The sequence below is a fragment of the Ixodes scapularis genome, unplaced genomic scaffold (genome assembly GCF_016920785.2).
Source record: "Ixodes scapularis isolate PalLabHiFi unplaced genomic scaffold, ASM1692078v2 PGA_scaffold11__112_contigs__length_91849675, whole genome shotgun sequence".
Taxonomy (NCBI): domain Eukaryota; kingdom Metazoa; phylum Arthropoda; class Arachnida; order Ixodida; family Ixodidae; genus Ixodes; species Ixodes scapularis.
This window is the reverse complement of record NW_024609837.1, coordinates 3614864-3639910: the sequence shown is the minus strand read 5'-3', so window position 1 is coordinate 3639910 and position 25047 is coordinate 3614864. Positions and strand designations below refer to the sequence as shown.

At 47.7% G+C, this 25047-nt stretch overlaps 2 protein-coding genes across 3 annotated transcripts in view; one reads left to right on the top strand and one right to left on the bottom strand.

Moving 5' to 3' along the window:
- The window catches only part of LOC8034584 (3'-5' RNA helicase YTHDC2), a 43071-nt gene extending 40621 nt beyond the window's left edge, over nucleotides 1–2450 (bottom strand). For both annotated transcript variants that reach the window (XM_029977209.4, XM_040213404.3), the window contains exon 1: nucleotides 2263–2450. In XM_029977209.4, coding sequence (XP_029833069.3) covers nucleotides 2263–2362 — 100 coding nt within the window. In that variant the 5' untranslated portion in view covers nucleotides 2363–2450. The remainder of the gene's footprint in view (nucleotides 1–2262) is intronic.
- A 459-nt stretch (nucleotides 2451–2909) lies between these two features.
- Nucleotides 2910–25047, top strand: part of LOC8029150 (band 4.1-like protein 4) — a 135953-nt gene continuing 113815 nt past the window's right edge. The window contains exon 1 of the mRNA XM_040213405.2: nucleotides 2910–3545. Coding sequence (XP_040069339.1) covers nucleotides 3462–3545 — 84 coding nt within the window. The 5' untranslated portion in view covers nucleotides 2910–3461. The remainder of the gene's footprint in view (nucleotides 3546–25047) is intronic.

Below are 25047 nucleotides of genomic sequence, written 5' to 3'. Positions count from 1 at the left end.
AAATTTCTCTTTTAAAGGTAGACAGAATTCGCCGGTACCGCGAACGACAGTTCTGAAATAGAGGTCCCACGCCCGTCGTCCGCTGCCATCGCCGTCCCCGCGAGTCCCACGATACGCGAAACGACGAACGCACAGAATGCTTCCGGTTGTCAGTGGAACTTTTTTTTTCAATCAACGTATTTACAGCTTTTTAGAAGCCACAAAAAATGGGTTTCATATTTTTTTCTATTTTTAATATTGAGTGTGTGCCTTCAGTGACCCACGACTTTGATTAAATTTGGTGGTCGCATCGATACCTTAGAAAACGGCCCGTGACCGTGAAAAAGAGAGTGAGCGAGACTCGAACCGGCCAGTTCTTGATCGGCGGTTTTCGGGCGGAAAGAAACCGAATTTCGAGCTGCAAATTCTGTTCTGGGTAGTCGAGCTCTCATATGACACGTACAACTAAAAACCTCGGCGAGCATAAAAACCCTGTCAGTGTCCCTTTAAGTTTCCATTTGTTTGTTGGATAAACTAGGACTCAACGAAGAGCCGCTTTTGCCAATGCTCCCTTTGAAGTCTATTCTGTGGCCAGTTCCTTTTGCGTGTACTGCTAGGGCACTTGCTTCCACATCTTTTTTTCGAACATTGGATCTATGTAGCGTAAGCCTCTCTGGGAGGTTCTTACTTTCCCCAACATATGAGGCCGAATAATGCCCACACGGTATGCTGTAGATGACACCTTGGGCCTTTTCTTTGGGGGGTCGATCCTTTAGGATGGGGAGACGATGGACGATTGTCGACACGGGCTTGTGAGTCACTGCAATTTCATAGCGGCCAAGTATGCGGGATTGCGTCTGCGTGCCCTATATCTGTCATTGGTGTGGCAGATGTAGGGTACGCAGACGCAATCGGTGGGGGGTGTGCTGCGCTCTAGGGGTAGACGTCTTGAAAGAATAATCTGTCGGGGGTAGTCATTCTTTTAGAGATCCAACATAACGACCTGAATTTTCTCTCGCAGACTCTTCTTTTAGGTGAGAATCGAACCCTATTTATCTGCCACTATGAAAACCTTTGTCCTCATGTTCAACAGTAAATCGTATAGACTTATCCCTCGAATTCAAGCGCACCCAAAGACGGCCCACCTCACTGGACTTGACGACACAGAGGCAGTCGCGAATGTAACGCAAGAAGGTTCTGAGTTTCGGCTCAAAAGAGTTCAGCGCTTTTATTTTAATGGCCTCCATAGTGAGGCTTGCCATTGTCACAGATATGGATGCCCCCATGGCCGTGCTGCTGTCCTCTAGTACTTCCCGCCAAATGAAAAGTATGTGCTACGCAGGCAGAGTTCTAGCAGTCAGCGGATCTCATTCACCGAGGCACAATCTCTCCGGAACTTTTTTGTCTGCCGAGAGAGCACTTCTTGCAACGGATGCGACCAAGGGCACTGGGATACTGGTGAACAAAGACACTATGTCAAAATAGACGAGGCTTTCATCCTAGCTCACTTAGAGTTAGGCCAGAAACAAGCTCTATGAAGAGACCAGAGTTTTGCATAGACGTTGGAGACCTTCCCGTGAGAGGTAAGAGTAGCTTGTGGAGGTAGCTATAAACGGCGCACAGAATTGAAGTCGTGAACTCCACGATAGGTCGAAGAGGAACCCCGGCCTTGTGCATCTCGGGGAGACCGTACAGAGCTAAAATGGATCCCTTCCGGCAGATGAGTGCAGAAGTCTGGGCCTTTCTGGAAGATGACTGACAGTGTTCTGCTCAGCGTACACTGCACTTTTCTTGTAGGATCTTTTGGTGAGAGAGTGTAGTCACTGCTGCTAAGATGCTCAAGCACCTCGCAGCGGTAATCGTAATCGTAATCTTTATTGGCTCAGCCGTGGCACCGCGGAAAGGCGACAGCCCGTACCATGGAGGCCCGCGGTACTTCTGCCTGTCCATGACGACGGTAGCGTTTCCCTCGTCGGACTGCAGAACGATGTTCTTGTTTTCCTTGGGGAGATGCAAAGCCTGATTTCGCACTGCCGAAATGTTAAGGGTTTTCGCTGACGTGCTTCAGATATGACGCCGATGGCTCACAACCGGGCTTCCACGCGAGTAGACGGGTCCAACTCGGACAGTTTCAACGTTCCTCTCAAAGACAGTTTCAAGTGTAACAGGGTATCGGTGTTCGTACAAATTGATGTAAATATTCGAACGAAATCGGGGAAATGTAACCAAGGGCGTCTCAATATTAGAGGAACAATCAAGGAAATCGGGTCGTCAGACACTCACCTCGCTGATCTTCGGCTTGGTAAAATTGCTGCAGGGCCGATGTGACTGCGATTCTGACAGCTTCGCCAATCGCAACGTTTTTCTTGTGTTTTCGGGTCATGCTGTCTTCTTTTGAAAGCTAAGGCACCCGGGAAAAATTTAGAATAAATGGCAAGCAGCGGCGAGCGCTCGCCGCAAATCTAGCGTTTCAGAATGACAGCAGAGATGACAGCTGACAACTTCTGACTAGAACAATAGGTGACGCTGCTGTCGCTGCTGTGCTCAGATGAGGAACGTTTTAACATATGGTTTTAACAATGAAATGATTTTATTTATTTATCTTAAGATTAAGCACCTAAAATATAAATTAATCAATTGACTAATTAAGTATAAATACAAAACGCTTTTGATAACATGTAGATTAAACTTTGACAGGAATTGAATTGGGCGGTATTCTGTGCCATCTAGTGCTCACAATGTTAAACCTGTCAAGAAAACAATTTTAAGGTGGCGCCATCTTGACTTAATAAAACACACCACATACAAAGCTTCATTTTATCAACAGTACGTGTCGCCACCATCGCCTCTCGCGTTCATTACTGTCAGTTTCGTTTTTGTGTGTGCGTGTTTGAACGCCCCTCGTCCTGTTTTTGCATTGCGCGGCGGCACTTCTGAAAACAGGTATGGCAGCCTCTTGCCGCTTTTCAAGCGCACAAAGACGGAGCCGTCGTAAAGACGCGAGAGAGGGAGGGGGAAAGAAAAAAGACCGCCTCCGAAGAAGAGGCGTCGTTCAAAGCGAGAGACCACTCGACCACTCCGTGCAAGGTGGAGGTACGCCAGAAAACAACAGGTCCCTGCTCCTGCCGCGAGGGTAGAGACACACACAAAAAAAACGACCGATTGTTCCACCAGACCCGCATCTCCCGTCTCTGAAAGAGACGCCGAAGATATCGACGATGTCCGAGGATCGTATCCTGGTGCTGTCTTGACCGCTCCACAGGATTCATCTGTACCGTGGTTCGGCAGCATTCCGGAGAGCATTTTTGAGTGTCAACACGATCAACCCTGCTCTCTCTTCCTGTTTTTCGTTGGTTTGGTGTTTTATTATTTTATTTTTTGAAGTTTCTTCGCTCGCCTGAAGACCAAGCATCGAAGAGTGTCGTGAAGGTGGAGGCCTGTGTGAAAGATTGTGCTACCGGTGGAGCGGAGTGTCAGTCGTCATGAAGTGCTTCGGGGAAAAACCGAAAACTTTTCACTGCAAAGTGGTTCTGTTGGACGACACCGAACTCATCCAGGAGATTCAGGTGAGGATCTGGAACACACCCCTTTCGTGTCATTAGTATATCACTCTATGGTTTTGTCTCTGAGAGACATGGTGATCTGGTTTGTGAAGAACCCATGGCAGGCTGCCAAAGGTGTTCGGAGAAAATTTTCGAACTACGCGCGATAAGTATGCGCCAACATAACCATAATACATTTTTTTTTTTAACAAGGGTGCGATATAATATAAATTGTTCACCATTGATTCTGCGGCAAATTTCATGCACTGAATGGGAAAATATCTCCATTGGAAGAACCTCTCCTAGAAGTTCAACGCGACGGAGTGCATTGACACCACATCCGTCAGAATTGTTTTCAAATTTTGTCGCGTCTGTAGTAGTTATATACCTGTATTCAGGCAGTTCTCAGCAATACTCTAAGTACTGATACGTGACAAACCGCAAGAAAGATCCACTTATAACGACAATGAGAAAACCCGAAAACTCAATCCCGATTATCGTTGTATCTGGGCCAGAAATTGAGCGTTCCTAGTCTAGAAACTGTAAAAACTGATCGTTAAAACTAGGACATCGTTATATCTGCTATCGCTAAAGCCAATTGCACTGCATATACGAAAAAAAAGAAAAAGAAAAAGATTACCTCCTTTTCTAGAAGCCGCAATTTCCAATCAAAAACATAAAAAAAAGTTATCAGAAATAAAATAAAACAAAAACTATCAGGGTATACATAAAAAAAAAAAAAAAAGAATTCATTTTGCGCACTGATGGCTGAGGTGTTGACCGACCCCGAATCGAAAAGCTGTTCTATGTCGCCATAAAAAACGTGCCATACTGTGGCTTTATTTTCTTTTTTAAGATTTTTTTTAGATGTTGTCAAGCCTCAAATAAGCCACGTCTGTTCCCCAGAATGTAAACGTTAACAAAACTTTAAGATAATAAAAATAACTACTTATATTTTATTATAGTCAGGCGTAGAGCATGAGAAGGGCAAGGCGTCTCTCTCAAACGCGCGGCCTGCAGCACGCGCCAGTTGCCCTCCGCCGTGCTTTTGGGCTGCGCGTGCACGCTCGAGGCTCACGATACGCCGAAGCATCATCGAAGACAAGAAGCTGGCGCTGGGGGTGGCACAACCGAAATCCGTCTCTGCCGTTCTATTCCCGCCAATGACCATAGTAAATTCATACAGGGGTTAATTACCCGTGTATGAATGAAGGCGAAAACGAGAATCGTAAATCACTTCGCTATATCCGATATATCCACTATTTCGTTATAGCCGACTTCGGTTATAACGAGGTGGAAAACGGAATGGGAAGTTGTGATCGCTTCGCTGTAGCCGTTATTTCGTTATAACCGACTTCGTTACCGGTTTCGACAGTATATATATTGGTGAAAGTAGCGTTCCTTCAGGACCCCTGGTGCTCTCGCGTGCATGTTCACCGTGGTCAATTTTGCATTTTGCGACTGATTTGTTTTTAAACTATAGTTGTCTTAAATTGGTCGCTTGAGGCATGCAGAGTGCGTCCTTCTGCCGTCCAGGAACGTCAAAGGAGCGAGTGTAGTGTAAGAAAAGACGGCGTCAAAATACCAGTAAGTAAAAACGCAGTCCAGAGGGCGAACACAATACGAAGCGGAAAATTGCTCCTACCCCCCCGCCACGTTTTGACTCGCGCGGGAAAGCGGTTTTCGCCTTGGTTTTCGTTCGGTTTCTTTTCCTGACGTGTGTGTATTTTCGTTCTCGGTCGCGCCAACCGTATCGTCCTGGCAGACAATTCCCCTTTTCTCGAACCCCCCTATTTTTTTTTTCTTTTTTTTTTTTTTATTGAGCCTTTTATGGAGCGCTTCGTCGGTTAGCGATTTTCTAGACGGGCACGGAGGCGATATGTTACTTTCTTTTTTTGTGTGTGTGTGTGTCTGTGTGTGTGTGGTGAAGACGATCTCTCCGTGCGATCTGTTTTTTTTACCGTGTTTTCGGTAAAAACCCCGAAAAAAAAAAGGAAATAGATAAACCCCCAAAATTAACCCTCGAATCGGTGTAATCGAAATCGGATGAAACCGAAAAAAAAAAAAAAACTGTAATATCGCAAGCTTCACGGGAATAAACTTTTAGCTACAACTTTATGTTGGTCCGGAGCACAACCCGCACTGAACTGTCCGTGAGACTGTTCCTGTTCTTCCCTCAAAAACTGCAATAAGAAATAATTCTAAAAAAGTCCGGCTCTTTGTGGACAATGATTAATTTCCCACTTTATCCGGAGAATTAATTTGTAGGTGCATTTTAGATTAGATATATGTTATATTACCGAGACGTACACGCGTCAAACGCTTACAGCATCCTCCGCCATCTAAGTGTTGGAAGAACTGCTTCGCGCGTTGTTTGAACAATGCACAAAGCTTCCCCCCCCCTTTTTTTTTCTTTTTTTTTTCCTGAGGTGGAAACACGAGCGGCTGATCTTCTTTTCTATCTTATATTATTCTGTATGGAAGACGCGCACTTCCCTGAAGGTTATGGAATCCTACGCCAGCGTCCTGTTAAATTGCGATTTTTGTTGTTTGACGCTAAAAATCACCGAATCCACGGGAAAAAAATAAGCACCGAAAGTCCGGAATCGTATACAGGGTATTCCTCGTAACTTGAGCCAAAGTTAAAAAAATATATATGTATATATATTGATGCATTTTAGGAAGGCGAAACCAAACGAATAAGTTTGTTCATTGTTTGGAGCAAGTCAGGCTTTTTTTGTGTGTATTTCGCTCAATTAATTGGTAATTAAGATTAAATAATTAACTTTCGAAATATTCAGTTTGGAGCAAAAGTTCCAATGACAGAAGCGGAACGCGATGATAATCTAATCATCCGCGTTTTGCCACTGCTAGCTTTGCGCTTGCTGCTCGAGTGGTAACTCATAGTGCACCCCCGAGTTTCCCAAGATGCTTCAGGTCGTTCTGAAACTGACTGATATAGTGGTTTTCGATTATGCTCAGCATGTTTCTAATTGTAACCATATGATTATTTTTATTAAGTAAAAGTTAATTAATTAAGGAAGCTTAGTTAATTAATCGACTTATCGCAAAGATCAGCCAACCACATAATGTCCCCCTGGCCGTATAACTCATCTGTACAAACCGTATTAGTGCATCTTTTTCGAATGTTTTGTAATAAATCGGTTCGAACTAAAATGGAACATCCGGCATATTTCGCAGTCAAGTGTAGCATTTGCAGGAAGAGTGATCGAATCCTAATATTGATTTATTTAGCTGGGTGATCTACACCGCCTGACGAGGCACAGACGAGGCGAGGAAAAAGGCAGGCACAAAAACAAATTAATGCACTGCAAAAAGAAAAAAAAAATTACATGACGAATAAAAAAAATTAAATAGGCGACAATGCCTTTTCCACGCTGCGATTCGGTAGCTTATTTCAATGTAAAATAAAGCGAAAAAAAAAGAAGACATTTGTGTTTTGTTTTTTTATTAAGCAAGATGAACTGCCATTTTTTTATGCCTTGAATGAGCGAATTTGTTTTCACTAACTCTACTTTGAGATGCACAAACAAGCTCTTCCCCGTTCACTACAAAAAAAAAAAAAAAAACGGGTTCTTATGCAAGCACCCACATTGTCGTGCTATAATCGCTCCGCCGTGGCACACGTTAATGACAGCATTATAGTAATCTCCGATCGGAACTTGTCAGGCCACCTCTGAATAACGCCGTTGATATACATGTGGGTGGATGCATTACGGGGACCTGTCGTGGGAAGCACGGGGCCCTTCCGAGGGTCATTTACTCCAGGAAGGTCGTAGTAGATCCCGATAGCACCGACAGCCAGTCTCGAAGGGACCCGGATGGATGGATGAATGCGTAGGTGCCATCTAATCACTCGAGTCAAAACTCATATTTGTATGAATACTTGGGCAGAGGGAAGCTTGCTGTGTCTGCATTCTAGATGAGCATTGCGGCAGGTGCGACACGACTGATGACCTTGCTTTCACCTTGCCCTTTTAACGAAGAAAAAAAAGACCAGGAAAAAAAAATGAAAGACGTTTACAATCCCCTGCAAGGCCGAATCAGAAAGCAGCTCTTGAGAAGGAGGAGGGAAGGGTACTGAGGGAAGGGTATACCCCTCCTCCCCACCTACTCGTCTTCCCCCCCTCCTCCTTCAAGCTCCTGCCCTCCTCCTACCCCTAAAGGAGCGCCTAAGAGCTGCGCTCTAAAAGTATACAGAATTAACACGCACGGTTGACTAATAAATTAAAGAGAGAAGCGACCTCGACTAAATGTTTTAGAATTAGAAAATAACAAAGATAATTCTTCGTATATTTTCAGCATGCCGTGCTCCTGCAACATATGTGTTCTTCCGGTCACGTATCAAATACACAACACACGCATTGCCGGACATGGTCTTCTCACGTAACCTCGACCATATCGTTCTGCCTTGTCCTTAATTCCAACACTAACAACACCGGCGACCTCGACTAGAATTGAGGTGCAACCAAGGGAAGCGGTGGTGGCCAAAGCGAGAGTTTACGTTAGCAAGGCTTGCCGGATGACAGTGTCGCGCAGCTGCCAAGCGGATGGAAGCTGGCAACCTTCTCCTGTCTCTTGTGCGGTTTCAAAGTTGCCAACGGCAAAGAAAGAAACCTTTTGAGTTGAGAATCTACCGGAAAGAGGAGGGCGACGCGCAGCCGTTCTCGGGAGTCGCTGCGGATCTTGACCTTGGGCAAGCCTTCTGTCTGGTCGGATGGGCAGACACACTTTTTTCTTTATCAGTGTTCCTCCGCTCGGCCGAACGGTTATTTACGTTCGATTCATGGTCTGTATCCACCTTTCTATTGCGCTAAGCCAACACACCTGCCGCCTAAAAGCACAAAACAGAAGGAAAAAGCACCGCTCCTTTACGATTGTTGCAGGCAGGCAGTACTCGGTCCAGCTCTTGATTCGTTCACTTTGCAGTCGGCGGATGTCTCAAGATGACGAACTTAATCTCGTGTCGCAGTCTCGAGACTGTCGATGCACCTTCCTTGCATCAACAGGCTTCGCTGCAAGCGTCCTCAACGAGCCGACGTCAGCGACAAACCTTTTAGAACAAAGCACGTGCTCTCGAAGCCCAATCGAAAGAGCTGTGCGTCTTATGCTGTATTGAACAGTTTTTAATGAACTTTTGTCACGAAGGTTTCCGCGCAAGCGCGCACTGTCTTCTACTTGGCGAGTGATTAGCGCACGTCTTTGGCGGCAACAGGGTATGGTGGGCTTGAAGGGGAGGTGGGACCATCGCTCGCTTCTCCCAGCGACCGAGAGAGATTCCACAGATCGTTCTTCGTGTCACTATCACCATGGTGCCCATCCGTGAACTATACTTCGTTTCAGCTTCGGTCCAGACGCAGCCGATGCTACAAGCGCGAGCATGCGGCCCAGAACAGTGCTTGCACTGCACGAGCGCGCGTGCTTGGCAGGGATGCTGAAAGCCCGGAGCTCGCGCTTGTAGCTTTGGCTGCGTCTGGAGTTGGTCTGGACCGAAGCTGAAACGAAGTATAGCAGCAGCGCCGCAACGACAAAAAACCAGTCAACTCTTTGGAGATTGCATTCCAAATCAAACGAAGCAGGCAAGAAATATAAAGGATCGTGTTCTCATTTACGGCCGTCGGCTGGACAGGATGGTATAAAAAATGTCCATTTTGGCTAGCATTTTTTTTTTTCTTCGTGACGTCCCAACTGACGCTGCTTCTCACATGATAGAGATTATATCCTCCGCTCTACAGGCTCGAATCGCGGGTCCGTTCTCGCCCACGCAATTGTCACACCTTCCTTTCTTAGGCCACCATAAACAGGGGTCAGATATCAACGAGGCATGTAGTTGGGCTAGTTGGTGGTACATACTGTTTGGTGGGCACAGCCCCAAAAATACGTACAGGACCAGGACGAAGACACACGCAGACAGGGCGCTGTGTATGTATGTTTCTTCGTCCTGGTCTTACGCCTTTTTTGCGCTGTTCTCACCTAACGGTCAGATATCTTTGTAGCATTTACCACCGACAGTCCTGTCCTCTACTTTCTGATGGCCTCCCAAAACCAAACCGTAATCTTCCAAAAAGAGGTCTGCCGCTGGTGCTGCTGCAGAGTCGTCAGTTCTAACGAAGTCACGTGCACGGGGCAGCCGCGGCAGCAGAGAAGGGCGAGTACGGGACAGCCTTGGCGAGTGCGCGGCTCAAGGCCGGCTTAATGGGAAGGTGCGGTTCCTAAGCTGGCTCCTGACGGCACGAACGGGATTAGCATTGTCCGAGAGCCGCCGTGCCGCGCCGGGATTGATCGATGGCCGAGTCCCTGCTTGTAATGAGGCGGAGTGTGGGGCTGTAGCTCGAGCGAGGGGCCTGGTCGGGCCTGTTGAGCTCCCTTGGAGACGAGGCCTGCGGGTGACGTCATCTTGAGAGCAGCTCCTGCGCCGTTGTAGCTCCAGGGCCGCTGCATAAATAAAATATACTCTAAAAAAATGAAAATAAATAAAGTCTATAATTTTTGTTTTCCTGCCATCGTGGCGAACAATAGAAGGATACCAGAGAATGACGTAGCTCTGAATGCAATTAGTTATAGAAAAAAAAAGTTAAAAATATGCGCAATGTTTCCCCAAAGATTTTTTTTGTATAATTGTATTTTGAGTTCTTTTCATTCGCAGGGATCCTAGCAATCACTGTCCGCTGTAATTAACTGCGTTGCGTTCTGCCAAAAAAAAAAAAAGCAACTCACGGGCGTTTTTTTGTGTTGTTTTTTTTCTTTTTTCAAAGCGTACGTTTTAGAGTAAAACGGCACTTCCGCCATATTGCTGCCTATCATGGTTGCCAGTGAAAATCGTAGGAAGCTATGCGGAGCGCAAATTCGTCTGCTTTTTGCGCACGGGTTGCAGTGACGTCAGAACGCCGAGCTCTGATTGGCTCCGATTGGAAGGGTAGGGAGTAGACCTCGGTGTTCTGACGTCACCGTAACCCCTACGCAAGAAGCAGACGAATTTTCGCAGCGCATCGCTCTCGAGAAATGTTAAAACAGTCCGCGGCAGAGCAGGACGATACCGCCCGAGCCTCCCCCGACACCGTAGCTCGTGTCGAAACCGAGTATTACGTCAGCCTTAGGCTGGGACTCGGATCCAGTGACACGCTTGGTGGGCAATGGATGGGTAGACGGACGTTAATGGCTATACCCTTTGTAACGGACGGTAGCTTGCGCCACCTAGCCTGTCTAAATGACCAACATGGGATTCCTGCCGTAACGGAAATAAACAGCGCGCAAAAAATACACGAAAGGAAGGTGTGAACGACACAAGCGCTGAACTCACAACTAAACATTTATTGAAAAAAACACCAACGAAATAAACCGCACTATCGCTTCAGCACGTGTCAAGATAGGTAATTTCTTTTTTGTAAAGTAAAACCGATTTTTTTCTTTTTCGGTTTTTCTTCACAAAAAAGAAATTACCTATCTTGACACGTGCTGAAGCGATAGTGCGGTTTATTTCGTTGGTGTTTTTTTTTTTCAATAAATGTTTAGTTGTGAGTTCAGCGCTTGTGTCGTTCACACCTTCCTTTCGTCCTTGTGCATTTTTTGCGCGCTGTTTATTTCCGTTATCATGAACCAACTCGCCTACATCACGACACTAGCCCTTCTAAGCAATGGCGACCGCCAATATTGCTCGATGGACTTTTGAACTGCGCGATGCCCCAAACGGCGGCGCCCTCGTGAAAACCGGGGAGTGTGATCTTCTAAGCGTAGCTTATCGGCCGTGCGAGGAGGAAGCAGTAAAGAGGGGGAGGGGCGGCAATCGTGGCCACGCCCCCTCACGGCGAGCCCGACTGCTCTCAGCTCTCATTTTCGGCTCGGTGACCTCTCGCCGTGACCCCAGTGGCGGCATGACCTCTCCGTGACCTCTGGAGCGGTTCGGTAGGAACACTCCCCCGCGCCTCCAAGGTCGTTTTCTGTTTCAAGATCGCTCGCGCGCCGCCGAGTTCTCGCGCTCTCTCGCTCTTTCCCGAATCGTGCTCTCCATCCGTCATTTTCAGAACGTTTTTTCGCGTTCTTCTTCGCGTTACGTTTTTGGTTGTTTGTTCCGCGTCGTTCCTTTTCTGGGGAGCGCATCGCCCCGTGGCTGTCCGGACGTCCGGAATGCCCGGCATGCGGGCGCGGAGGAGATGCTTGAGCCTGATTGCCGTTCTTGTCGCGACGCTCTTCGGAAAGCCTGAACCGATCATATCGGTGCCTATTAGAACGTTGTTCGTCTATTGTCACACCGGGGAAGGCGGCTCACGGACCTCGTAATGAACGCTCCGCTTGCGTGTTCTCCGGCGATTCTTTCTTTTTCTTTTAGCTACCCCAGCTAAGTACATTTTTTTAAATCCCCGACCTTTGCCCTTTCCGGAATGCCATTTATCATTGCGAAATTCAGTATAGTTATTGCGAAATCGGCAAATGAAATTGATGCCAAAAACCAAGGTTCAAATATACCCGCGCTTTTCAGTGCCGTGACGTCAGTGGCAGGCAGTCTAATAAATAGACTATTATTGACCCTGTAAGTGATGACGTCACAACTAGGCGCTCCGCTCCAAACAAACCGTTGCTAGGGCCGTCGTTATGGACGAATGCCTAGGGGCTCGACATGAGGTTAGAAATTGTCTGATAAAGTAGGAAATCATTTTCGCTAAGCATTGTGTCCTCTCAATATCTTATCATGAAGTCTTTTTCCTATCGTCTCAGTACCATAAAGCGATGACATGACAAAAGCCCGTAATAAAATTTCACAACCGGTTTTACCGTGCTAGCAGACGACATAATGGCTTCGCGGGTTAGTGACGATCGACGACACTTCTAATCTCGGGGTGAACTTCCTGTGGGATTTCGGAAGCGAAAGAGTGCCCGTGTACAGCTTTGATCGACGCTCGAGGTGCGTGAGAGCGCGAACGCCTTTTTGTGGAGCTCGCTTCCGCAATATTTAAGGAGCTGAAAACACTGTGGCCGAATCACGTATGACGACGACGTGAAGTGTATCAAGGTCGAAGTGCAGGGGGGCTATGTTGCACGTTTTGGACTCTCAGGAGACTAGGGAGAAGGAAGTGACGTAGGTGTGAATGAACGTATCTTAGCAGCACCACGCAACGCGTCATCAGCGACTCCACCAATCAACATCCAAAGAGCGTTGTTGACGTCACTTCCTTCTTCCTAGTTTCCTGGGAGTCCAAAACGTGCAACACAGCTCCAGGCCAGCACACGTTGCAAGGATTTCTGATAGCACAGTTGCTTCAGTGCACATCTTTGGGATCAAACGAACTGTCCGTAACATACATATAATGTCGCAGATGGAAACGGATCAACGAGCGTAAAACAGAAAATAAAGATTTTATCGGCGAACCTGTGCCTAGAAACAAAAGAAAGGATGAGTGTCGACGGCCGCAGCAGCGAGCGACGATGCGTCGGCGTGACAGCTGGCTGTGAGTCGACGAAGCCGCACTCGGCTTCGTCGGCTCGCACATACACGGGACTAAAGTTCACGTCTGATGAACCCAAGGATGGGACCGTGCAATTTTTGGATCTATCGCTATCGGCCCAAGCCAACCACTTATGCTGGTCCTACTCTCCCAGGTCAAAAAAAGCCCTTCTTCCCTACACATCCTCCCACTCCAAGATTGTGAAAAGGGGCATAGCCATGTCCATTTTAGGCTCGGCCTTGGAAAAATCATGTTTTCATACCGTGAAGGACAGTTTTCGCTCTCAACTTGAACGCCTTAAGGCATCCGGTTACCCTCACGCAGTTTTAATAGAAGTTATGGGGTCTTTGTTGAAGAAGGTTAAAGGGGATTGTAGCAGCAGAAAAATATATACAAAAGAAGCGCCCAGTCGTAGTACCGTACCTGCATAAATTGTCTCACAATTTAAAGCAGATCGCCAACAGGTATGATGTCCCCGTGGTGTTTTCGGCCCCCCTAAGGTTATCCAAGATCTGCGCCAAAGTGGGGTCCGTCCTTGAAAACCGTTTACGAGCCGTATGCCACAAGAGGCACAAGAACAAGTTCGTTACCTGCACGGACGGCGTGGTCTACAAGATCCCTCTGATCTGTGGTAGATGCTATATAGGACAGACTGAGCGATGTGTCAACGGCCGCCTTAGAGAACATTTTTATTCACTTCAAGCCGAGGTAGGCGGAAACTTGCCTACCGTGGCTACCGTGTGCACTTGCTCCTGTCAGTGCACACCGACTTTTGGTGAAACAACTGTTCTTGGGAGATTTCAAGACCGGACTACTCGAGAGATCTACGAGGCTTTTGAAATTCAAAAACTACGACAGCAATGCGTCAGCCAACCGTCCCTGTCGCTGAGTGCTAAGGAGGTGTCTTTTTGGGGCCAACGCATATGCGCAGTAACTCTGGCCGGCCAAGGGTGAAAGTACCGTTTTCTAATTTTTCCATTTATTTCTTCTCTTTTACCTTTTCTTCATTTCTTTCCTTCTTCTTCTTAAATCTATATATCTAGTCTGTACATATTTTCTTCCTTTTCTTCTTCTTCGTTTTTCTTTGTTTCTTTTATCCTGTACATATTTTCTTCCTTTTCTTGTTCTTCGTTTTCTTTGTTTCTCTTATCTTGTCTTCACTTGACGTGGGGTGCAATTTTCGTGGCTTCTTTTTCCTTCTTTTAACTTCTTTCTATATAAATCAGTTGGGAGTCAGCGCTCTTTCGTTCAACTGTCCTTTCCCTTCCGCCAACTTTTTGTGCGCTCTTTAATATTAGCGATGTACCAACTAGCTCAAATTACCACTTTACGAGTAGCTTAGAGACGCGCTCATGCGGAGAGAAGGGGAGAGAAGAGTGCGAGAGGGAAGGGAGAGAAGGCAACTGGGAACCGGTTTTCTGCGCGGCAGAAGAAAATTCGGTAGGTCGGCCTTTTAAGGACACTCGTAACTGGTACGAGTTTTGTGCATCTCATTACAGACCCGCAGCCAATCAGACTGCGGGTTCAGTCTGATTGGACTGCGGCCAATCACGAGGCGTGAACCTAACGTAACCCGCGCCCTGGGCTTGTTCGGCTGATCGTGACTGTAGCAAAGGATAGAAACAAAACGTCGGTATACGAGGTCCCCATTCCAGTCTGATATATAAAAACAGTTACGAATCACAAAAGCGGCAGATATGAACGAAAAAAGGATACGCCCTGCACTTGTTAGGCTGTCATTGGCCATGCATAGATGTGCTCTTTCATGTTCGTGCAGGCTAAAACCTAAATTAAAGGGCCCTCCTTAACCAAGTCCGTCTTCTGTAGAAGCTAGAAGGTGAAACGCGAATGGCATCCCGATGCGACCGGAAACTCTCTCTCTGCAAACACCACCTTCTTCGGGAATTCAAGGGGTGCTTAAAGCAAACAAAAATACTTCGAAAAAAAAAAAAAAAAAAGAACTACATTACTGAAGACGTATTTCGGTTTTTGTTGGTTACATTTTGTTTTTGTGTTTTTATTTTAAACGCAAAATCAAAGGAGATAAAAAAGAAAAGGTTCTAAGAACGGTGTAATTACTACAGCCACACCTGAAATCGAGGCGAGCCCAATAAATCACCGGAGCTTTCCTGTTAAGTCGTTTTCTGGTTTTTCTTTTTTTTTCGTGCCTGTCTTTTTTACCTTCAAGACCACCGCACTCTCGTAATTTACTGACGCCGTTTCTCTCTTGTGTGTATAGTACCCGAGTATATCTTTGGAATGTGTCGGCCGGTTGTTCGTCGTCGGGGATCGACCTCGTCCCACCAGCTCGACAAACGGCCAACGAACAAATACGCACCCCCAAGAGAGGGAGAGAAAGAGAGACCGCACAAAATACAACAAAAAGAAAACGAAAAATATTGTTACAGGTGTCATTTCTGATTAGTCCGTCTTCACTCACTATAGTCTCGTTGGTGAAGGTGAGTCTTCTTGGGGAATTCGAGGAGAGCTTCCCTCTCTCTCTCTCTCTCTCTATGTAAACTTCATTCTAATGCCTGCGCGTCTACTTATACCCGCGAAACACTCAAACAGCCAATCATTGCGATCTACGAAATCAGATCAGCGAACGATGAGGCGGAACATCCGTTTAGACCTCAAAATGAAGTCTGCTCTGTGGCATTCCGCAATGCTAGCATGACTCTTTGCATCGCGTAATTCAGCAGCCCAGACGTCATTTTGAGGTCTAAACGGATGTTCCGCCTCGTCATTCGCTCAGCTGATTTCGTAGATCACAGAGATTGGCTCTTTGAGTGTTTTTCGGGTGAGTAGACCCGCAGGCATTTGTTATTTGTTAGAGTGAATTCTAACCAAGCAGAACACGAAGGTCTACCTCTTCTGCCAGGGTCAGTCGCGTCTTCATTGCCTTCGTTTCAAGGCTGTGCTCTATGCAGTCGCGCACGTCACGCATTGGATGTCTTGCTGCACTTCTAATGACCAGATTAGTGGTCATTAACAAGATAATTATAGAGAAATTATTTTGCGCATCTACGTGGAGGTTTGACCCGCGCTTCGTGAAACGCCCTAGAGATCTCCCTTTTTTTTCGGTTAGAAGGATGTTCTAAAACCCATAGTATTCTTTTTTCCTCGTGAATTTCGGTTTTGAGTTTCCTTTTAAAGCGACTTTTTCGGAGCGAGAAATCTGGCGTGTATCGATCGTTTCGAGAACAGAATGATTGCAGCAAGGGAGCACGCACCCCGCCGATAAACACACAATGACAAAACGCAGACATTCGGTCGGCCACCATTGTCCGATCAATGATACTTTTATTGTGCTGTCAAACAGATGCGTTTTTCTGATCGGTGAGGCGTACGCTATAGTATTTTTTTAATTTTTTTTTTGTATAACTTCTGCGCTCCTACGAGGCACTGTTAGCGCGAACACGTCGGCGCCTTTTCGCGCTTTACTTCTAAGGGGCATTGGTGGCCACCACATTTGAACCGCTAAGTCATCTCATGTCATGTGACGTCGCACGTCACGTCACATTACGTAACAGTGCCACACGTGAAGGCACGCCGTGTTTTGTCACCGGTGTGAACATGCGTCAGTTTCGATCCAGGTTTTCTCCTCTTAATTTAGCGGGAAAATGCTTTCCGCTAAAATCGACTATCGAACCACCGCCACGGATGGACGCACACAATTTCACGGTTTAGCAACCCCAAAGATGCAATCGCATTAAAAAAAAATATATATATATATAGTTTTTATTTTTTGCAGGTTTCAACGACGTCTCTTCCCCTCTCTCATTCTAATTCGATTAAGAAAACATCTGGTTCAAGTGGGAGATAATTATTCATCGCGGAGAAGAAGTGTCCCGCTCACCGGCGCCAATCTATAGAGTCGAAATAATCGCTTCGCGACGGCAGTCGTTTGTTCCTGCTCCAGGCCGAAGCGCGTTCCTTGTAGCACAGTGGGAATCCCGACGTCCATTTCTTTCTTTTTTTCCTATATCACTCGGCTCATTTATACGCATATATATAGAGTACGTGCGCGTTTCCTTGTCTCAGTGTCTGCGGGAAGCCTGTAGTCTAACCGACGCAGCCGCCATAGCTTTTTTTTTTTTTATGTTTTGTGCCCGCGGGGAGTTTGACAAGGGAGGCGCCGCTCCAGTTTTTGCGCCACGGGAGTGCGGGTCGCGAAGCATGCCGATTTGTTCATCGGAAGTCGTGACGTGCCCCTCATGTACTCGTGCCCACCCATGCGCTGTTTTCTTTTGTTGTTTTTCTCCGCGCGTTGTCCCGCCCGTGAGCACAGACGCACACACACAGACATATGCGCGCAAGAAACAAACGACTCGGACATTTCTGTCCTCCCCTATATCGTGTCTCTGGTCACCTGCATCCGGTTATCCGTCATGATTATGTCGCCGCATGACCCGAAAGCTTCGACCTATACGGCGTGCAAGTTCCTCTGCTTCATGCGCACCTCGTGCGTTCGTTCACCCCGGCAAATGCGTCGTCGCAAAGCCTGTCAGCTCGACGACGGAGTCATAGAGTGCCCGGTCGCAGATTTGGAGCGCGAGGATCTGGTAGTACACACTTAAAATTTTTACACCCTTATTCGTGTAAATGGCTCGTCCTCTGGCTAACGCCTTTATTCGTGTAAGGGTGTTAGCCGCCGGAGGTGGTGAAAATCGTGTTAACTGCTAACACCCTAAAAACGGGAGGCACTCACTTGATCGAATGACGTTTTAGCGAACGCCCACGTTTCATCGAACGACACTTTAGCGAATAGTCGGACGCCGCGAAGCGGCGTTTTCGGGTGGGCCAAATGAGTTCATATTTTTGTAATGAGTTGCCGCAGACTGCCGCCGCGAAGCGGCGTAAAGCGCAGCGCGACGAATGGGTTAACGCGCGCCCCCGTTATTCGCTAAAACGACCATTCGCTCAAATGTCGCCGTTCGCTAAAATGTCATTCGCTCTTGTGATATGGACCCCCTAAAAACAATATGGCGGCCAGTATGCGACAGGCGATACGAGCCTGGCGAGCCGTACGCGGCTTCTCGCCGGAGCAAGAGCATACGGCTCGCACGCTCGTTTGGTGTCATCTGTAGGCGCAAAACACTTTCCAAACATCTCTATGTCCAAGCGCCAACACCGCAAATAATACGAGTAAGGCCGAAACCGCTGGAGACTGAACAGCCGAGACTGTCGCCGAAGTCTCGCTCGGCCTGCTCAATGCCGGTCGCATTTTCATCGCATCAGAAGCGCTTATAAAGAAGGGATAGCTTTACAAAACACTGACAGGCTGGCTTTATTGAACAAAACGCCCACTTGCCGTGGACAAGTTGACAACGAATCGCTCCGACACCCTCTGTCGACAGCGGCTAGGAGGTATCGCACTCGCGCTCCGTGTGGCTCTCGATTAACTATTGCCTGTGCTCACCTCTGTTACGTGCGTTATCCACTCATGAACGTTTGTGCGTGAACAGCGGCATTCAGCACCTAGAACACGCGCTGGGGAAGCCGCCTAACCTCCTTTTGTTGCAATCAGGCAGCATAACACGGCGACACAGCTGCCAGCGGAACCGAACAACTCGGAGCGATCAACACGACGGATGGACTAATGGCATCCAGCCCTCTAATAGTTATAGATCACCAACCGCCACACTTTTCAAATTGGGCGGCGACAACCCCCATCTAGCGACGAAAAACAAAAGTGATAAACATTTGAAAAAAGAAAACGGCAGTTTTTCTGCTGCCCACCGCGCAGTTACATTCGCTCACGACAACGACATACACACAACACTGTACATACACACGAGCATACAAGCACTGATCAATTGCACAACACACAACAAATAGTACATACAACCTACTTTTTTTTTTTTTTTTTCTTTATTGCCGTTTTTACAAGTCACTCACTGCGTACATGTCTGAGGTAGTAAAACAGCAGAAATGACAGTGTTACTTTCTACCAGCCGGCCTTTGGGCTAGTAGAATAAATTAAAATGATTTCAAATGCCTAACGGTTTCCGCACATTGAATCCAATCTGGCACGCAGCTCTGTGCCTTGTGTACTTCTACAATCAAGGCAAGACTCTCGCCGAAATATTCCCGAGCCTCACGCGCGTCGATATCGGCATGGCGCGTAGCCATCCGAGACCGCCAAATACTATGCAGGCCCAGTAACATAATCATATCAAAGGGCACGCCGTCCTCGTTTTCAACTGGAAGGTATCTAATTCCCTGCATGTCTAACGGAAAATCCTTCTTCAGGGTGCGTTGGAGGACATCCCAGAAGAAGACGCCATCCCAGCACTCCAGGAATACATGCTCGATTGTCTCGGGCTTTTTACACAAAAAACAGTGGTCGCCCCACGGGACGAATAGTCCCTTTTCTTTCATCCATGTCTTTACAGTTAAGGTGCCGGTGTGTAATTTGAAAAAGAATGACTTAACACCAGGCGGGACGAGCATTCTCTTAACGCGCTTTAAGACATCCTGTCCCGGGCCCGCACAATACAAGCTTCTATACAAAGGTACGGGAAAGAAAACGCCACATAGATCTCTATACAACTTTTTTCTGGATACTTGGCTCAAATACTCAAAAGAAAACCTGGCTGCCAAAAATTTACTTGAAAAGACAACTTCCTTGAGATATCCGTGGATGCCGCCTGGCACCCATGCCGAGGAAACGATAAACTCAGGCATATGTCTGCACAGTCTCACCTGGTAGACTGTTCGTAGAAACGGGTCACTGACATCCCGAAAGTAAATAAAACGATTCACGACTTGGCGCAAAAATAAATGTGACAATCCTAGTCCACCATCGCGGACGCGCCGAAAGAGGTTCATACGACTCGTCCGTTCAAATGACGAGCCCCAAATAAAAACAGCAAAGACGCGGTGAATTTTTTGAACATTAACTCGGGAGCAATGCAATACCTGTAGCACGTACCACAGTTTGCTAACAAGAAACAAATTGCACACTGTGGCACGGGCAAAAATAGACAATTCCCAACCTCTCCAGCCCTCCACTCTCTCGCGCAGTTCTAGCGCCCGCCTGCGCCAATAAGGCTCACTGTCGCTGTAATTCTCCAGAGGTACGCCCAAATAGTTCACAGGAGTTGTTGACCACCTTATATTTTGAAACACACTGGGAGTGGAAAACCAGCGACCATGCCAAAAACCCAAACACTTATCCCAGTTCACGGCACTTCCACCAACAGCACAAAAACGTTTAACTATGTTCACAACTTCAACTATGCTTTCTTGATTCGTGCAAAACACAGCGATATCGTCAGCGTAAGCTAAAATACGTACTTCAGATGCAAAAAGATTAAACCCGCGGATACTGTTGCTTCTAATGATGCTCAAGCAAAACGATTCTATGTAAATGCAAAAAAGGAGAGGTGAAAGAGGACATCCTTGGCGTACGGAACGCTCTACTTTGATGCGCTTTCCAACCGACCGATTTACTATAAGACTGGTGGTACAACCGCTGTACGCCATTCGCACACCTTCTCGTAAAACTGAACCGACATTTACATGGTCTAAAACAGTTAACATAAGATCATGCGGTACCCGATCGAAAGCTTTTTCGAGGTCAATTTGTAGCATGGCTACACCCCTATTCATGACATCACTACACTCCAGCACGTTCCGAGCCTTTTGAATATTTGTAAAAATAGTTCTTCCCTTTATCCCGCACGTTTGGTGGGGACCAACTAGTTCTGTTATTACCGATTGCAGTCGTCTGGCCAGAATTTTCATTAGTACTTTATAGTCGATATTAGTTAAACTTATGGGGCGATAAGCTGTGACCTGTCTTAGTTTGATTTCGTCTTCTGTTTTGGGAATCAACACAGTGTGCGACGACAAAAACGTAGGTGGTAGGACATTTAGTTCAAATGATTCGTTGAAAACGTTAGTTAAGATAGGCGAAATCTCATGTTTAAACGCCTTATAAAATGCGGCGCTTAGCCCGTCAGGACCCGGGGACTTTCCCGGGTTCAGTGCCTCGATTGCTATTTTAACCTCCTCGTCTGTGAAGGGTTCCTCCAATACTTCCCTTGTTCCGTCGTCAAGACGGGGCATACATGACAAAAATTCATTTTTAAAACACTCTGTCTGAACAGAGGTATGAGCAAACAGCGTACTGTAATAGTCATAAAAGGCACGCTCTATCTCTGACCCTTCCCTGCTAACTACCCCACCATATTCTATTTCAACTATCTCGTTTCGGCGCGCGTTCCTTTTTTCAAGGCCTAGGGCACGCTTAGTGGGCGTCTCCCCAGCCATCAGCCTACCAGCCCGCGCTCGAACCAAAGCTCCGCGATAACGCTCTCTGTCTATAAGTTCAAGCTTTGCCTTCAAAGTACAGATGTCATCTCTGAATGTACCCGGCATTTTGCCATCTTCCCTAATCAGCGTTTGCAAGCTGCATCGCAGCAACGTTTCGTTTCTTTTCTCTTCATTTTGAATTGCGCTCGCTCTTTCTAGTGCTTTTATCTTTATTTCCTGCTTAAAAAGTTCCCATTTCGTCCCATATTCCGATTTTTGCCCATTCTCTACTTTATCCAAAGAAGCCTGAACTTGGGCTCTAAAAACTTCGTCCTCCAAAAGCTTGGAGTTGAATTTCCATAACTCCCAGCTAAACGAATTTTTCTTTTCCTTGTGACCATTAATGCAAGCAGAAACCAGACAATGATCGCTGAAAGACACCGCGCGTACACTGTACTCGCAACACAAAGGAAGCAGCTCCAACGAAACATACAGTCTATCCAAGCGGGCATGACTCGACCCTTGAAAATGGGTAAACTTCACCTCCCGCCCGCTTCTGAGGCATTCACCGACGTCGTCGAGGCCACACTCATTAACTGTGGCACTCAGACTCGCGGTGCTCGAATCACTATAGGCAGTGGAACTGGTCTTGTCGCCCGAAGAACAAACACAATTAAAATCCCCCAGAAAAATAAGAAGCCGATCGCAGTTGCAGTAATGGCGAATGCCGTCAAAAAAGATGCGCCTTTCTTCAACTCTAGTTGGGGCATACACACAGATAACACGCCATTCGAAGGAAGAAAAACTTAAATCACACACTACAAAACGGCCCGACGCGCACGAAGTCACGGACTGAACTGTAGCTCCTAAGCAATGACGTATAAGCAAAAAACACCCTGCCGACGTACCCACCGCATGGCTGACACAGACGTCGTATCGCGCCGTAAAGAGCCTTACCATAATGTCAGTCTGCTCCACGCTCTCTATTTTAGTCTCCTGCACGGCGACAATGTCCAGGTCATGCTCCGTCACGAGGCGGTAAAGTTGGTTCTGTCTCCGCCTCGCTGAGAGCCCACGTACGTTTAAGGTCGCAAATCGCAATGGCCTTTCTAACGTCACCATCGACTAGTAGAGGGTGGACATACGACGCTTACCCATATCAGCCAGCGTCGTGCCGAGCGTTCCAATTCAGCTGTCGGTTACGTAGCCTGCCCGTCACCGCGTGTAAGCGACGACGAACGGGCTTTGCTAGCGACACGTTTCCCCCTCCCACCGACGGTCTTCCACTGCTTGTCCAGCTGGCTGAGCTGCTGCTCCTGCGATGCGCCGCTGACCTCGTCATGTCGACGCTTTGCCGCCGCCACGTCAAAGTCCATCTGGTCCTTCTCCGAGGGAGGGCCGTCCTCTCCTCGTGCGGGAACGGGGTCCCCGACCTTGACGATGGCCTTGGTCACCGGCTCCTGCTGGGCAGCCGAAACGGAGGACGCCCGTTTCGGGAGCTCCTCGGGCTCGCGACTTTCCACAGCAACAGCAACGGCTTTTCTCGGAACTTCGGCCTTGACCTCTGTGGCCTCCGAGGCCGCGGCACGTTCCGCTTCTTCCTCGTCCATGAGGAGCTCGTTGTTGTCTCCTCCGTCGGTGCCTTTTCCAACTGCCCGAGCGTACGACCGGGTGCAATCGGCTTGCACGTGCCCGAAGGCACGGCATTCGCTGCACCTGGGGACTCGGCAGTCCTTCCGGATATGCCCCGTGGTGTAGCATCTGAGACAGATCGGCGGGCGGCCGGGGACTACCACGAGAACATTGCCGCCGCCGAGGCGTAGCTGGTGCGGGATGCGGTCTAGCGTGACACCATCGCGCAGCACCAAGCGGACGAGACGGGTCGTCGACTCGGCGTGCTCGAAGCCCGGGACCCTCCACTTTTCGCTGGTCACCTCCTTCACGACGCCAAACTCCGCAAAAGCTCGGCGTATGGCGTCACTGGTAACGTCGAAAGACACCCAGTGCAGTTTCACGCGAAGCTCGTGCCTTACGGGGTCGATGACAAGGCACGTCTTCTCCTTAATGATGAGCTGCCCGGCTTCGAGAAGCTTCTTTTTCGCCTCGTCCGACCGCATGTTGAGGAGCCACACGTGCGACATTTGGTACGCACCTATAGTTCCCACGTCCTGGATGACTCCGGCGTTGTTCAGCGGCTGCCGAAAGTCCTCGATCTTGTAGGGTCGACCGGCGATGTCGCAGTGCAGAATCACTGCACGCTTCATCGCCTCTCCGGAAGGCAGCGAAGGCAAAACAATACGATAGTCCGAACTGGCAGCCATATTGCCGATAACGGAGTCACCGCGGCCCGAGGGGGCCGTTGTCGCAGCTCCGTGGGAGCCAGCCATTCCTACAAACTAACAACTGCCCCGAGCGGTATATATGCCCTCCTATTTCGCGCATCGGTTAGCCCAGTGACCACGCTAGTCTTAATCAAGATATGAAAAGATTACGCCAATTTTATTTTTCAATAATATTTTTTCTGCATTTGTCTTAGGTAGGTACACATATCCCTTAATAACTTCTTACAGCATAATGTATTATAATGATACGCGCCTAACTTCTAGTAACTCAACGTGAGTGACGAGAAAAAAAAATCGTGTGAATTCTGTCTGGCAACCACACTCGCGGCGTGGTTGCTATGGCGACGCTGTCGGTACGCGTGGTACGCGCGCCGGCAGCCGTCCAGCTGGTTCGGCCGTTCGGCTGGTTCGGCTACGGCCGAGTGCGCGAGTCCACGGTGAACGCCGCGAACGCAATCGAGAAAACAAAGCGTCGACTACTGAAGCTGTACGTAATCGAGTTTCCGCCCGTTCGCTGCCGAATTCTTCGTAGTCTTCTTCCGCCCGTTCGAAAGGGAACAGCCTACCAGTACGATTACCGCCGTGGCTTCAGTGGCTTCATCTTCGGAGGGAACTGTCAACTGAATTAGTTCCAAAACGCGGGTGCATCAGGCAGCGCAACGTGGCGCGGTCCACGCACAAAGTCGGTAAGTAAACAAAACACTCAATGCCGTTCCATTTTTTTTTTTTTTTTTTTTTTTTTTTTTACGGGGGCGCGCGGTGTTTCTGGATGGCTCAAGGTATGGGAAAGCAACCGGAAAAATCGGCGCCTGATCGACCATGGGGTGAAAATTTCAAGGCGTATCGTACGCAAACGACAGCGTTTGCCAGCGGAAGACTCGGTCGTCCGTGGCGAACGCATTTTTAGTATTTTTAAGGATCTTCTAGCTGCAAAAGAAAGGAGCGCCTTAAAATTTCACAAGGTAAAATACACTGCTGAGGAAACGACGCCCCTTTGCGTGCAGGCGCCGATTTTTCCGGCAGAGTTTAGCGCGCTGTGAAATGCAGTGTGCATTTAGGGAGAGTTTTGGCATAATATAATGTTGCTCATTGGAAATAAAAAAAAGAAATGCTGGCATCATATGTTTACACACTCTTAGTCATTTTTGGAATCTTAAGTACCCTTTTTGTGGCAGGTATTGGACGCCAGCACATTTTACGTAGGAACGAAGAGTGGAGTCCGGCCAATTCCCTTTCACATTAACATCAAATGAGTGCTGTGAAAGCAAAGAAGAAAGTGAGGGTGAAACAGTTCCTGCAGTAGTAAGTGCCAGAAACAAGAAAAGTGCCCCGAAGTGGAAAATATACTCCCTTGAAAAGGATCCAAAAGAAATAGAGGTTATCAGGTATACCGCCGAGCGTCACAGACCTAAACACTCCATTTCAGTTTTTTAAATGCCCATGCCCTGATGAGCTGTTGAC